A 12,638-nucleotide genomic window follows, 5' to 3' on the forward strand; every position below is an offset into this window, starting at 1 on the left:
CCCAACCAGGACCATGAGGACTTCTCTCAACTCATAGCCCAACACAGTCTCTACAAACCATAGCTTCCCTAGAATTCTGTTACTCTCTATCGCGCCCTGCAGACACCATGAGCCTTAATCCAGGCGAATAGCCTGGGACCAAAGCAGTTATTAAAATTTAGCTCAGTGGTAGATCAAGCGCTTGCCTAGCAAGGTCAAGGCCTTGGGATCAGTCTTAAGCTTCGGGGGTGGGGGAAGGGGAGACAAAATAAGATAGATCTCAGAGAGAGGCTGGGGCCCGGTGAGAATCTCCAAGCTAGGCCTTCCCAAAGCACACATTCCTTGTGCCTCGGTGCACAGCTATGACGTAGTGAGAGGACTCTGGAAGGAAGGATGAAGCACAGGGCTTTCGCAGAGTCCTGCAGAACAGACTGCAGCCCATGAAGGAGATCTGGCTTCACCATTAAACTGTTTCTTGGTGTCTTCTGGCTTCAGGGGTGGCTATGCTAAAGTGCGGGTGCTCAGGCAGAGGGAAAATGGGGAATGGACGGGTTTAAGTGGCCGATGAGTGGCCCACAGCAGGTTATACACAATCCTTGGCAGCCCATTTCTATGCTGCTGATAATGGTTGCTGGACTCTATAGAGCAGGAGTGATAGCCAAGGGCCCCAGACTCGGCTCAGTCTGAAATGGCAGGCGAGGAAATGAATGGACCCTTCCATCTGCCTGCTTAGAGCCGGCATTTTCCAATCCTCACTTGAGGGGCTCAACTGCCCAGTAATTGTGTGAACCTGGTCCCTCTGTGGTAAGGGCAGGGAAAGGACAACCCAAGGCCAGAGGGCAGCCCCTGGCAGGTTTCTGGCTGTAAGTCCTGGGGTTCACTGCACAAAAGTCAGTTCTCTGCTTCTTTGTCACTCAACAGCAGCAGAGTTACATAGTGCATAACATTCCCTTCATGTTTGACCACACACACCATAGACAACAGGGGTCCTGGGAGGTGACGTCACATAGGCTCATCACAACCACTGCAGTCTGCTAGTCTGTCCAGTGATGTTTGCACAATGGCAACATGGTCTCTTAATAACATTCTTAGCCAAATCGCTGCCACTAAGTGATGTGAGATATAACTATACTTTCTCATCCTAAACTGGAAGAGCAAATGTACATTGCTTGCACTCATGTGGCTCGGGTAATTTTAAGTTAAAGACACAGTGTGACCTGGGCAATGACAAGGGTCTGTCTGTTTGGACTCACGTTCTTAAGAAACCTGTTTTACTGAATGGCACCAAAGCTGAGTCCACAGAGCCGCAGATGGACCATATGTAGCAGAGGGGGTGAGCTCTAGCCTAGGATGGCCCACCAGCACGCCTACAATAGTGCAAACCTGGGGAGCCTGCTGAGCAGGAGAGCAGGGCAAAGCCATGACCAAAGCATGAAGCAGGACCAGGCTTTTGTGGATTATTAGTTTAACTATGGAAAGATGTATTGTATTTGCTTACCTTGCCTGATCAAGGCACCCGATTGGCCTAATAAAAAGCTAACTGACCAATAGCTAGGCAGAAGGTATAGTGGGAACTTCTGGGCAGAGAGAGTAAGTAGGAGGAGGAATCTAAGGCTCAACAGAGATAGAAGGTCACACACACACACACACACACACACACACAGAGAGAGAGAGAGAGAGAGAGAGAGAGAGAGAGAGAGAGAGAGAGAGAGAGACCGAGACCAGGGGCCAGACATACAGACAGACACGGAGGAAGCAGAAAAGCAGGGCATACAGAGTGAAAGTAAAAATACCTGAGGCAAAATATAGATAAACAGAAACAGGTCATATTAAGTTAAAAGAGCTGGTGGGACAAGCCTAAGCCAAAGACCTAGCTTTCATAATTAATAATATGTCTCTGTGTCTTTATTTGGGAGCTGGTTAATGATCCAAAATCTAAGTTACACCAGGCTCCATGGGGACCCACATGGGCCACTGGTATATGAATTGTCTCCTCAGCCTCTCAATGATCACCTTCTCCCTGTCTGTAGAACATTCTGAAAACACTGCCTCTACATCCTCACTCTGGCCTAGTGCACTTGAGATGCATTCCAGGGTCCCTCCTGTGTAGCCAGGGGCCTTCTCATTAGGAGCTCATGTTTCATGTCTTACCTTAGATAGAACCTTAAGGGCATTTATTTCCATTCTCCCTGCTTTCTCCTAGTGTGTGTGGGGTGTGTACCTCCCTCCAATCCTTGCCCCCCATATGGTCCTTCCTTCCTGTCGCCTTTGCAGGCTTATGCTAGAATCTACCACCCCAGGCCATGAAGGCCTCCTTAACTCTTCTCTCTTCACACGAGGTCCTTAGCCAGAGGACAACATCCCTATAGCTACTCTACTGATCATTAGAAATGCAAAGCCAGCCCCTACCCACTCACTGGGTTCAACGAGAATGGCCAGTGAAGAGACGGCTCCATGTTCCAGGGGCATGCTCCTCAGGGACCTCCTATTCCCAGGTCAAATTTATCATTTTGTTCCAACCCTGATGTCCTTCCCACATTCCCATTCTAGAGACTGGTTCATCATTCTCCCTGTTCTAGTCACGCTAGACATGAATTAGTCCTTTAATATCTTTCTGCTGCAACCATGATTTACAATGTCCATAGCGTCAGTAAAAATCCCCTTGGTGAGTGGTGTGGCCATATCTTGTTTATTTCCTTACACTATACTTTAAAAATGATTATTATTTATTAATATAATCAGGACAAAAAATAAAACCTAATTTAAAAATACTCTCCATGAAAGCATCTTGCTTTATTCGTGGTTGTTTAACACTGTGGGCACACTGGACCATACAGAACTGGACCCTTTATTCATGATCCTGACAATGTCCCCATTCCTCACACTCACAAGTTATCACTGGGGCCACGCAGCACACTCCATGGAATAGTTTGCAGGTGGCATAGAACAGAGAGAGGAATCCAAGATGCAAGGGTCAAGCCACACTTCTGTTAATAAGCTGTGGGCTATATACAGGTCTTCTGAGCCTCGGTTTCTGCCATGGGACTGTGGTCATCTATGTACAGCCCATAGGGAATCAGTAAGACATCTTAGGTGACAATGCCCTAGCATGATTTTCTCCAAGAGTCAGCTCGGAACCAAGGCTGGAGAGAGACAACCACCAATTCATACCTATTCCTTCAATAATCCGACTCTAAAAATACGTCCTCCCTTCTGGCCCACTGCCTCTTTGCTTTAAATCTTCATTTTGTTTCCCCGAGTTAACTAGCCACTTTCTGAGGCACAGCCGCATCTTCTTTGCCAGGTTTTCTCCACACTCACGGCCACTCTCTTCAAAGAGAGGTCTTCAAAGGTACCCAGTCAGGGAACGATGGCTTACCAAGGGTTAATGCTACAGGCAAATCTGAAACCCACTTTAGAAAGTCATGCTATACGGACAGAATGCTTTTACAAAAGGAGAAAGGAGGGGGGCACATGGGTATTGGGCTGAGGGGTCAGGAAGATTGAGACTCACCTTTACACTGCAAGCCCTGCCGCAAGAGGCCCCAGAGCAGGGACCCACAGTGGTCACAGAACGTGGGGACCTTGTAGTTGTGGATCCCGAACTTGTGGGGCATGTTGACACTGAACCGTTGGGAGCCCACCTGCAGGACAGGAAGACAGAGCATCAGCACCCAGGAGGACACGACATCAGCACCCAGCTCCTCCAGGAAGCTGACTGCTCCCAGAATTCCTGGATGGATTCTTAGAGAATCACATCCTCCGAAGGCACACGTCATTGCAGGCCCCTGAAGGGAACCTGCAAGCCACACGAACCCTCCCCCCTTCCCAGTCAGGGTAGGAAGCCATGAGATGAAAATGCCGATGACTCTACAGTCAGGGAGGGGGTGTGTACAGTGTATCTTTAATTGTCAGCTGAATGTGGCACGGAAAGGCCCCCTTGGAAGACTCGGGAGTAATGCACGCTGGGTGCAGACCCTGATTAGGGTGTGAAGCCGTGACTAGGGGTCCTTGTCACTCAGTTCCCAGAAATGGCCAGTCCTCCCATGGAACCCGAATGCTACTGTATCTCCTCCATTAGAATCCCATCAGAGTACAAGTTCCCCAGGTGTATCGAGAACAGTGTTGTGGCCACCACCTTAGATTTATCAGAGTGTCAAGTGTCAGCCATGCACCTTTTTTGCTGACTCCTAAGGTTGGATGAGGTCACTGTGCCCGCTCTAGTCCTATAGTTCTGAAGACATGGTAGACATGTAGTAAGAAGAGAAGCCAACCCACCAGGAATAATTTAATAAATATATGAATGACAGACTAAGGTAGAAAGGTACAGAAGCTTGGCCCATGTGATCAGGAGGCCCTTATAGGGTTGGAGACAGATGTATGAATTTCAGTTGGGATCAACAAAGACTCCAGGCAGCTTGAGAGATGGCTCAGAGTTTACAATCACTGATTGCTCTTTCAGAGGTTCAGAGTTCAATTCCCAGCATCCACATGATGCCTCACAGTCATATACAATGAGATCTGATGTCTTCTTCTGGCATGGAGCACCATATATATAAACTAAAAATAAATCTTCAAAAGATATTTTAAAAAACCCAGTGACTCCAAGGTATTAGAGAGCAGTGATAAGTCGATGGGAGATACATACTCATACCAGAGTCCTTAGGAAGAGCAAACACGAAGACAGCACACACGCAAGTGAACACATTCATGTGGGTGTCAGCACACATATATACACTCCTACTGTGGAGTGCACATGGGCAAAACTCTCAGAGAAAACAGAGGAGGAAGAACAGGGCAGGGAGAGAATTGCAAGATTAAAGGAAACAAAAGGAGGGTTGACACGAAGACAGGGTATTCTTGCTTCCTGCAACAATAAGGGGTATACAGACTGTCAGACATGAGACACGCAGCTGGCCAAGTGCTCATGGTGGCAAAGAAATGGTCCAAGAAGCCCATCATCAGAGCTGATTAGTTTTGCTCTGAGATGGAGTCTTTCGATGTGGCCCAAGCTGGCTTCAAGCTTGCTATTAAGGTAGGAGCCCTTTTTAGTAGACGTTTTCCAAATGCTGGGAAAGCAGCATTTGGGGCTGCAAGTGTGTGCAGATGCAGTGCATTCGTTACACTGCAAACAGTGACTCAGAGGAGCGGACTCAAAGACTAGACACCCAACGGAAAGGTACTCAGTGACCTCTGCCAACGCGATGGGGACAACCGGATGGGCAATCCACTCCACCATACTAAGTCGCCCCCCTCAAGATCCTGACCATTTGTCGCCGGGGATGCAGGCCACAGTTAGGGGCATGCATCACTGGAAATATGACTGCTAAATCTGCCAGCAAAGACAGAAGGAACCATCAGGGGCCAGATTAAGTGGGAACTGTGTGTTTCCAATCTCAGCTTGCTACTGTACAAATCCCAGAGTCTTATGGGACATTTCCCTTTCAGGAAGTGAGGAAAAGCTTCAGAAACCCAAGGTTCCCAGGAGATCAGACCTGTGAGAACCACGAAGTCTGGGCATATGAGCTCTTTGCTTCTACTGGACTGGGCACAATGCCTGCCACAAGGGAAGTGCCCAGTAAATAGTCAATGGAATGTTCACAGGAAGGAAGTGGAGCAGTAAATGCACTATCTCCCTCCCCATCGTCTTGTAAAAGTAATGCAGTAACAATGTCCTGTTGGTTATCACCCCAGGTCAGTGGTCAGGAGAGCCAGCTGCCGGGTGGTACGTTATTTTTCCTTCCTTGGGACAGGGTCACATGTATCTCAGGCTGATCTTGAACTCACTATGAAACCAAGAATAACCCTGAACTTTGTCCTCTTGCCTCCATCTTCCTAGTGCTGGGATTACAGGTGCGCACCACCACGCTAGGTTTGTAGTGCCGGGGATTGAACCTAGGGCCTTCTGCATGCTAGATGAACACTCTACTAACTTAGTTGTAGTCCAGGCACTGGTTTTCACATTCAACCAGGACAACAGACACCCCTGTAAACAACTGTGGGGATTAGGCCTCAGTTTACCCTCAGAGCACAGGTGGCTCGACCTAAGCCTTGTGCCTGGCTGCTTTCAGAGACAAGCACAAAGCAAGAGGAGACCCAAAGATGAGAAATGTCTCAGATGCGAAGTTCTGGATCTGCCTGACCACTTTCAGGCAGTGGACAGAAGGATGGTGTAGGTCACTTTGGGGAACTCAGATTCTAAGCTTCCTTCGCTTTAACCCCAGTGGCCAGTACTCCCAGGGTTCCCCGGCCTGGGTCCAGTACCACGATTGTGCAGTAGTCACTGCAGCTGGAATAGAGAGCTGACCTCTGAACTTTAGCCTGGGCACCGTCACCTCCTTCTCACATCCCGCCTGCCATCTCCCCTCAGGAGGGTCTTCTGGCCTACCAGTGGTGCCACTATCTTGATTCTTAGAGGAAACCAGGCTCCCTTGTGCAATTTCACATCCCTGTAGTGTTCGGAATTCCCATAAAGCCAGTCTGACACTGACTTCTAAGCTTGAGAGACAGGGAGTCAAGGGTCAAACTCTAAGACAGGACACAGCTCCTTCTCAGAGTACCTATGTGTCCCGGGCAAGTTTTGTGGCCACTTTGCTGTTCCTTGTCTCTCTGTGCTAAGACGAAGACAGCAATATCTGGTCCTCCTTAAAGTTACTATGGGATGAAATAACATGTTGAAGTGCTTCTGAGTCAGGCCGAGTAAGTACCTAGTGATGTCATCTAGTCTCCCTAAGCCCTCCTTGCGCTGTTCACTCCTCTCTGTTTCTGACCTCATTAGAGGATGGCTCCTGCTATGTGTTGATTCCATTTGCTTATTACCTGCGATGGACACATCACTGTGCCATTTTAGTGATCCAGTGAGGCAATGAAACAAGACTCCACATCTCAAAGCCAGACATAGTGGCGCACACCTTTAACCCCGGCACTCTGGAGGCAGAGGCAGGTGGATTTCTGTGAGTTGGAGACCAGGCTAGTCTATATAGTGAGTTCCCAGACAGCCGGAGCTACATAGTAAGACCCTGTCTTGAAAATACATTAATAAATAAATAAATGGATAAACAAATATATGGATCTCCACATTTCCCTCATGGTCTGCAGCTCTGGGCTCCTAGTTCACGCAGGTAAAACTAACTTAGAGCTGTGTTCATTCAAGAGGCAGTGCTTCAAGCCAGCAGGCAGTGGTCCACCTTTCATTCCTGCTCCATACAAGGAAGACAACCGCAGGATCTCAGGGTGCGAAGGTTCCCTTACAAAACAGGGGCAGAGAAGGGAGAGGCTGGTACGGAAGAAAGCACAGAATTCCAGTGTTGTAAATATTTACCTCGTCAGGGGTTTCCTGTTTCTTTAGGCCAGCACACTTGGTAATAATGAGCTCATGGCATCGCTTGTGGACGACGCAAGTGCAAACTGCAGACGAGAGAAACATAAGAAGCCCGAGTGAGAACGCGCGATTCCACCCGAGATTAAATCAGGTCTCAGTGGAGATAGGACCAGAGCTGTGCCCCTTCAGACAGTGTCCAAATCTAATCTAATCCCCTTGGTAAGCCTTTAAGGCAGTGCTTCAAACACTCTGCACCAGGACTCTGGGGCTTCCTAAACATCCCATGGAAGGATGAAATCGACGGTTAATGGGCGCTGCTCAGTTTCCCTGCTGCCGCCCGCCAAAGTCAGCAACTACCCAGCTCTCCACGGAGTCCTCTCTATTAAAGGTTCTGTACTGCTCCTCATTTTCCACTCAGGACCGTGTCACAAGGACTTTTCATTTGGGGTCAGCACTGGAGCATGTAACACAGGAGTCCTTGGGCTTAAAAAAAAACAAAAAACAAAAACAAAAAAACCTGCTTTCTGATCACCATGTGCAAAACTTAAAAATTTCCATTGACTTTAGTAAGTTCACAAAACATGACCCGTAACTCTAGCTACAAGGTCATGGGGGCAGTGTTAAAAGGAGGTAATAGGTCATCAGTAGTTAAGGAGGTGACTGTCTGAACACATACTGTCCCAAATCACAGCAACCATTAATAAAACCACCCCCAAGTTCTGCCTGAAGTTAGACTTTCAAGGGAGACAGCATGGCCTCTCAGTTCTCACTAGAGGGAAGTCTCGAAATGACCACATCTCATTTCCACCCACCAGACCAACTTGACCTTGCATTTGTAGTCAATTAACTAGAGAAACGGAATCATCAACACCTCGAGTGAGCTCTCAGTGTTTAAAAATGATTCCATAGCAGAAATCACACAAAGAGAATCAGCAGGAACCATACAGGGTTACTAGCAAGCCAGTGAGAGAGTGCCTTCCGAGAGCCTGAGAAAGGGGAGCAGGGAGAACACATAGGCCCGAGGCAGACAGGAGACTCCTCTAACTGAAATGCTACATCTACCAGAAAAAACCAAACACTACTGCTTTCTGCTACTGCAGCCAAAATGCCAGGCGAATGGCACTTGCTGGAGCGGCAGCAGACAGGACGTACTTCTGTGGCATGTTTCATACATGTATGTAGGCGTGATGGCCAGGCAGGGACAAAGTTGAGGGGTCACACTTCTTAGAGAGGGAGGACAATGGAACTGTACATAGACTCAGCACATATCCAATCTAGCAAGAACCTTCCAGAAGGGGTTATCATCTTAACCTAACCACAGGTCCCAAGAGCCAAGTTCATAAAACGCCTCTTACCTTGACATTGGTATCCCTGTTTTCCTATGACACCCCTGAAAGGAAGAAGATGGAATTTTACTAGGTCAAAAAATAAATGCACAAAGCCACCCAGTTCTGAGTGAGTACCGTGGCGTCTGCTGAGCAGTGTGACTTCACTGCCACTGGGAGGGTTAAACATGCCTTCCAGGAGGCCACGGGGACAGCCTCACTTATGGAGCAGGTACAAGGCCTGCTGCATCAGGATTTGGTTTCTTGCACAAACACTCACACCGGTCGGGGTAGCAGTATTCTAGAAATCCACAAGGGATCCTGCTTGAACTGGACAGAAGTCAGCCAATTAAAACATCCCCTTCCTCGTGGATATAAAGGATATTCCTCAACTTCTAGTACCAGGGCATGCCCCTGAGGGCTCTGTGATGGTGGATAAGGCTGGCATAGAACCTGGCATAGAACCTGGGCTCCCCAAAGCTTATCAAGAAATATGGGCAATCTACAGTTAGAGCTGAGAGCTCAGTGGCTCAATTAGTCATTGGAGGTTCCTTCCACAGTCACAGCAGGGTTTTGTGGCAAGGCTAGTTAGCCTGGAAACAGTCAAACCCAGGCAGTCATGACCCTGTCCTCAGGGTACCTGAAAATTCATGTCTGCTGGTTCACACCGAGACACCTCTGCTTGAATATACGAAAATGTTCCAGAGCGCCCTACAGTCCTCAGCCAAGAAGAAGGAGCCACAGATCATTGGGCCATTCTCCAGAACTAGAAACTGGGGTGTTCCCCACAAGCCCAGAGGAAGACTCGGCCAGTGAGACCGTCCACTCATTTCATAACCCACCCAGGAATGGCAGAGCTGGGACACGGAGTCAGGGCTGGCAAACTGCATCACTTCAAGTGGCCAGGCCAACCTCAGTGATTTGCTCAATGACTTCTAGAACCCAATGGTCCCGTAGAAGCCCAATTCAGACGTTCACACTGAAACTTGGCCTCATTGGCTCTCCTCAGGGGATTCAAGTACGTTGATTTCTGCTCCAGCTTCAAAGAACTCGGAGAATATGCTGAAACGTCTGCTTCTTTGGACTTTTTAAAAGTATGCACAGTAAGATACACTTTTGTAAAAAAAAAAATCTCAGAATCTAATTCCTGTGAGACATGTAAATCCCACACCCTCATGCCAGCTGTTTTATTAAGAAAAACCTCTGCTGTCTCTGTCAACTTCCCCACGGCTGATCTCAGCGTCGCGTGCTCTGATGAGACTCGGGGAGAGCAAAAGGCTTTCCTTATTGAGGTCTGTCTTTTAAACTTCAAAATCAGAGCCCCAAACAAAGACGACCCAATTACCATAGAAAGAGCTCCGAATGGTAACACACAGCACACCTGACTTCTATTAGAGAAACTGTTCCTTTGTTCCAAATTCAAACACAATGCTTCTGTCTGCAAGAATGTCGCTTCATTCATTATTTGCTTTCATGGGAAAGTGTCTCTCTCTCTCTCTCTCTCTCTCTCTCTCTCTCTCTCTCTCTCTCTCCACACTGTGTAGCTCTTGATGACCTGGAACAGCTATGTAGACCAGGCTGGCCTTGAACTCACTGCTTCCCAAGTGGTGGGATCACATTCATGCACCACCATGCCCAGGAGAAAGCCTCATTCATTTACATCAGTGCTATTGATTGAGGTTCACCCTCTCCCACCCCACACCTGACCCCTGCCTTCTCACCACAGAGAAGCTAGAACCAGAAGTTGTCAGGAGAAAGGAACTTACCAGATGAAATCTCTGCAGTGGGAGCAGTAGGTGGGCTGCCGAAGGTAGGTGGCCATGAACTTGTGGCCATTGACCTGGTGGACCCTGCGCCTGACAGCCCCTTGCCGCTTCCTCGGCCGCATACGTTCCCTGAACACTCGTTCTTCATTGTCTTTAGGGGCTGCAGAAAGATACAAGCAGAAAGGAGATCCCGTGGGTTAGTGCACCTTAACACTGGCAGGGGTCGGCTGGGTGGGAGGCAGCCTTTCTGCTGCCAGAGGGGCTGAGAGTTCCAAGGAGGCTCAGTGCTCAGCTAGAAGGGAGCAACCAGGGGGATGAACCCCGAATTCCCGTACATCTTCTCACGTCTGCCTATGTCCTCAGAGTCCACCCCAATCCAGACTCTTCTCCCAGCCATCCCATTTCTTCATGCCCCCTTTGCCCAACCTACACGTTTTGAGAGTCAAGGGGATCAAAGTGTTTAATGTTCAATCTTAGCAAACTTTTAGGAGGTGTGAGCTTGGAAAGATAGAATCAGATCCAGGGGCTGGAGAAGTGACTTAGTGGATAAGAGCACTGGCTGCTCTTCCAGAGGACTCAGGTTCCATTCCCAGCACCCACGCAGTGGCTCACAACTGTCTCCAACTCAGGTTCCAGGGAATCTGACACCCTCACACCAATGCACATAAAATAAAATAAACTATTTTTTAAAAAGGTGTCCAATCGCTTGCCATGAGTCTCTGTAGGCACCTCTCAATAAATGGGGTCATGCTGTTGAGCACATGGTGTGGCTGGTGCTAGGAATCCCTATTGACTTGCTGCCCGGCCCTGAGTCATAGCTGTCTAATAAGTCTAACTTCTCCCTTCTCCCTCACCTTCAGATTAGAACAATCGATCCTTTGCAAAGGTCAGAAGGAATGAAGGAAGGAGGAAGGAAGGAAAGGAGGGAGGGAGGGAGGGAGTACACCACTGTGAAAGCAGAGTGCTCCTCCGAAGCTCAGAGCACTGAGAGAAGAGCATTGAGTTAGGTCCCTGAAGGCAGGGGAGAGAAGGTGATCCCGGGGAACAAATGCTCAGGTGTGCAAGGGAGCCACAGTACCCAGGTGGCCTGGTCGCCGCTCACTGGGGGCCCTGCCTTGAGCTCTGGAGGCTGCAGAACTAACACAGCTCTAGATGATGAAGTCGGGTTCTGCCTGCTGTACCTCCTGGTCTTCAGCTTCCTTGGGATTTCTTGCTAACTGCTGACTACTGCTTCCAAATATTCCCTGTGGCATCAGCTCCTCCTGATGAAAAGAGCCTATCATTTCCTACCCTGCCACATGCAGGGCCCTTAACCCGCTGACCAGGTCTCACAGGAACACCCCTGGTGACTTCACACAGAGATCTCTTGGTGCTGGTGCGTATATATGTGCATGTGTGAGTGTGCACACACACGTGTACATGCACAGTCACAGTGTACACAGGAGATTAGGGGACAGAACACAGGGCGTCAGACTTGGCGTCAGACTCCCTTATGCACTGGGGCATCTCACTAGCCCTGAGCATCCCCTTGTTTTCATAAGAAGAAAGTAAATAACTAAAAATCCAATCTATGTGGCCGGCATTATTTGTGACAAACCAGATCAACAGAACCTAATCCCAATCCTGGCATCACGGGATGGAGATTCTTTTTGACGAAACAAAACCCACAGACGACAGAGCACAGCCCTGTACTTCATCCAGAAGCCTCACCGCAGAACCCACTAAGGCAGTGAACCAGCTCCCAGTGCACCTAAGGCACAATCGTATTTGCAAGTGTGCCGGTTGTTTGCATCCTGGAAAACTCAGTTTTCAGTTTAAGATGAGAAGTTCAATTTTCTCCAAGGAAGTCCGCCTGAACTGTGGTAGAGTCTCCCTGTGGGCCTCCCCTCTCAGCTTTCTGCAGAGAAGACTGGTAGTTTAATCAAATGTCCCGAACTCTGTTCACTCTGATTTAGAGGGGAAATATGGCAACCAATGAGGACAACTGCATTTATTTTCAGATGCCCCTGGGAGGGGCCATGGATACTGATGGGACATTATAAAGTCATGTAGGTAAGTGGAAAGAAGGCGTCTATGCACGTCAAGATGCAGCCAGGGGTCACACCTGCACACTGGGGTCCGTATGAACGGCACTTGCTTAAATGTTTTTATTACTTCATCTCCTGCGCACATCTGCCTTGCCTTTTAAGTTGGATTTTACGCCAGTGTATGGGGAGACAGCAGGCCATGGAGGCTCAGGCCTAAACT

General features: G+C 48.6%; 1 protein-coding gene across 5 annotated transcripts in view; it reads right to left on the reverse strand.

The window, feature by feature from the left end:
* Prkce (protein kinase C epsilon) overlaps nt 1-12,638 on the reverse strand; it is a 515,277-nt gene that overhangs the window by 192,313 nt on the left and 310,326 nt on the right. For all 5 annotated transcript variants that reach the window (XM_085690953.2, XM_085690952.2, XM_085690954.2 and 2 more), the window contains 4 exons: nt 10,392-10,551; nt 8,656-8,690; nt 7,301-7,386; nt 3,494-3,623 (listed from right to left, as the gene is read on the reverse strand). In XM_085690953.2, the coding sequence (XP_085547079.1) occupies nt 3,494-3,623; nt 7,301-7,386; nt 8,656-8,690; nt 10,392-10,551 (411 nt within the window). The remainder of the gene's footprint in view (nt 1-3,493; nt 3,624-7,300; nt 7,387-8,655; nt 8,691-10,391; nt 10,552-12,638) is intronic.

The sequence above is a fragment of the Myodes glareolus genome, chromosome 6, assembly GCF_982192425.1.
Source record: "Myodes glareolus chromosome 6, mMyoGla1.1, whole genome shotgun sequence".
Lineage (NCBI taxonomy): Eukaryota > Metazoa > Chordata > Mammalia > Rodentia > Cricetidae > Myodes > Myodes glareolus.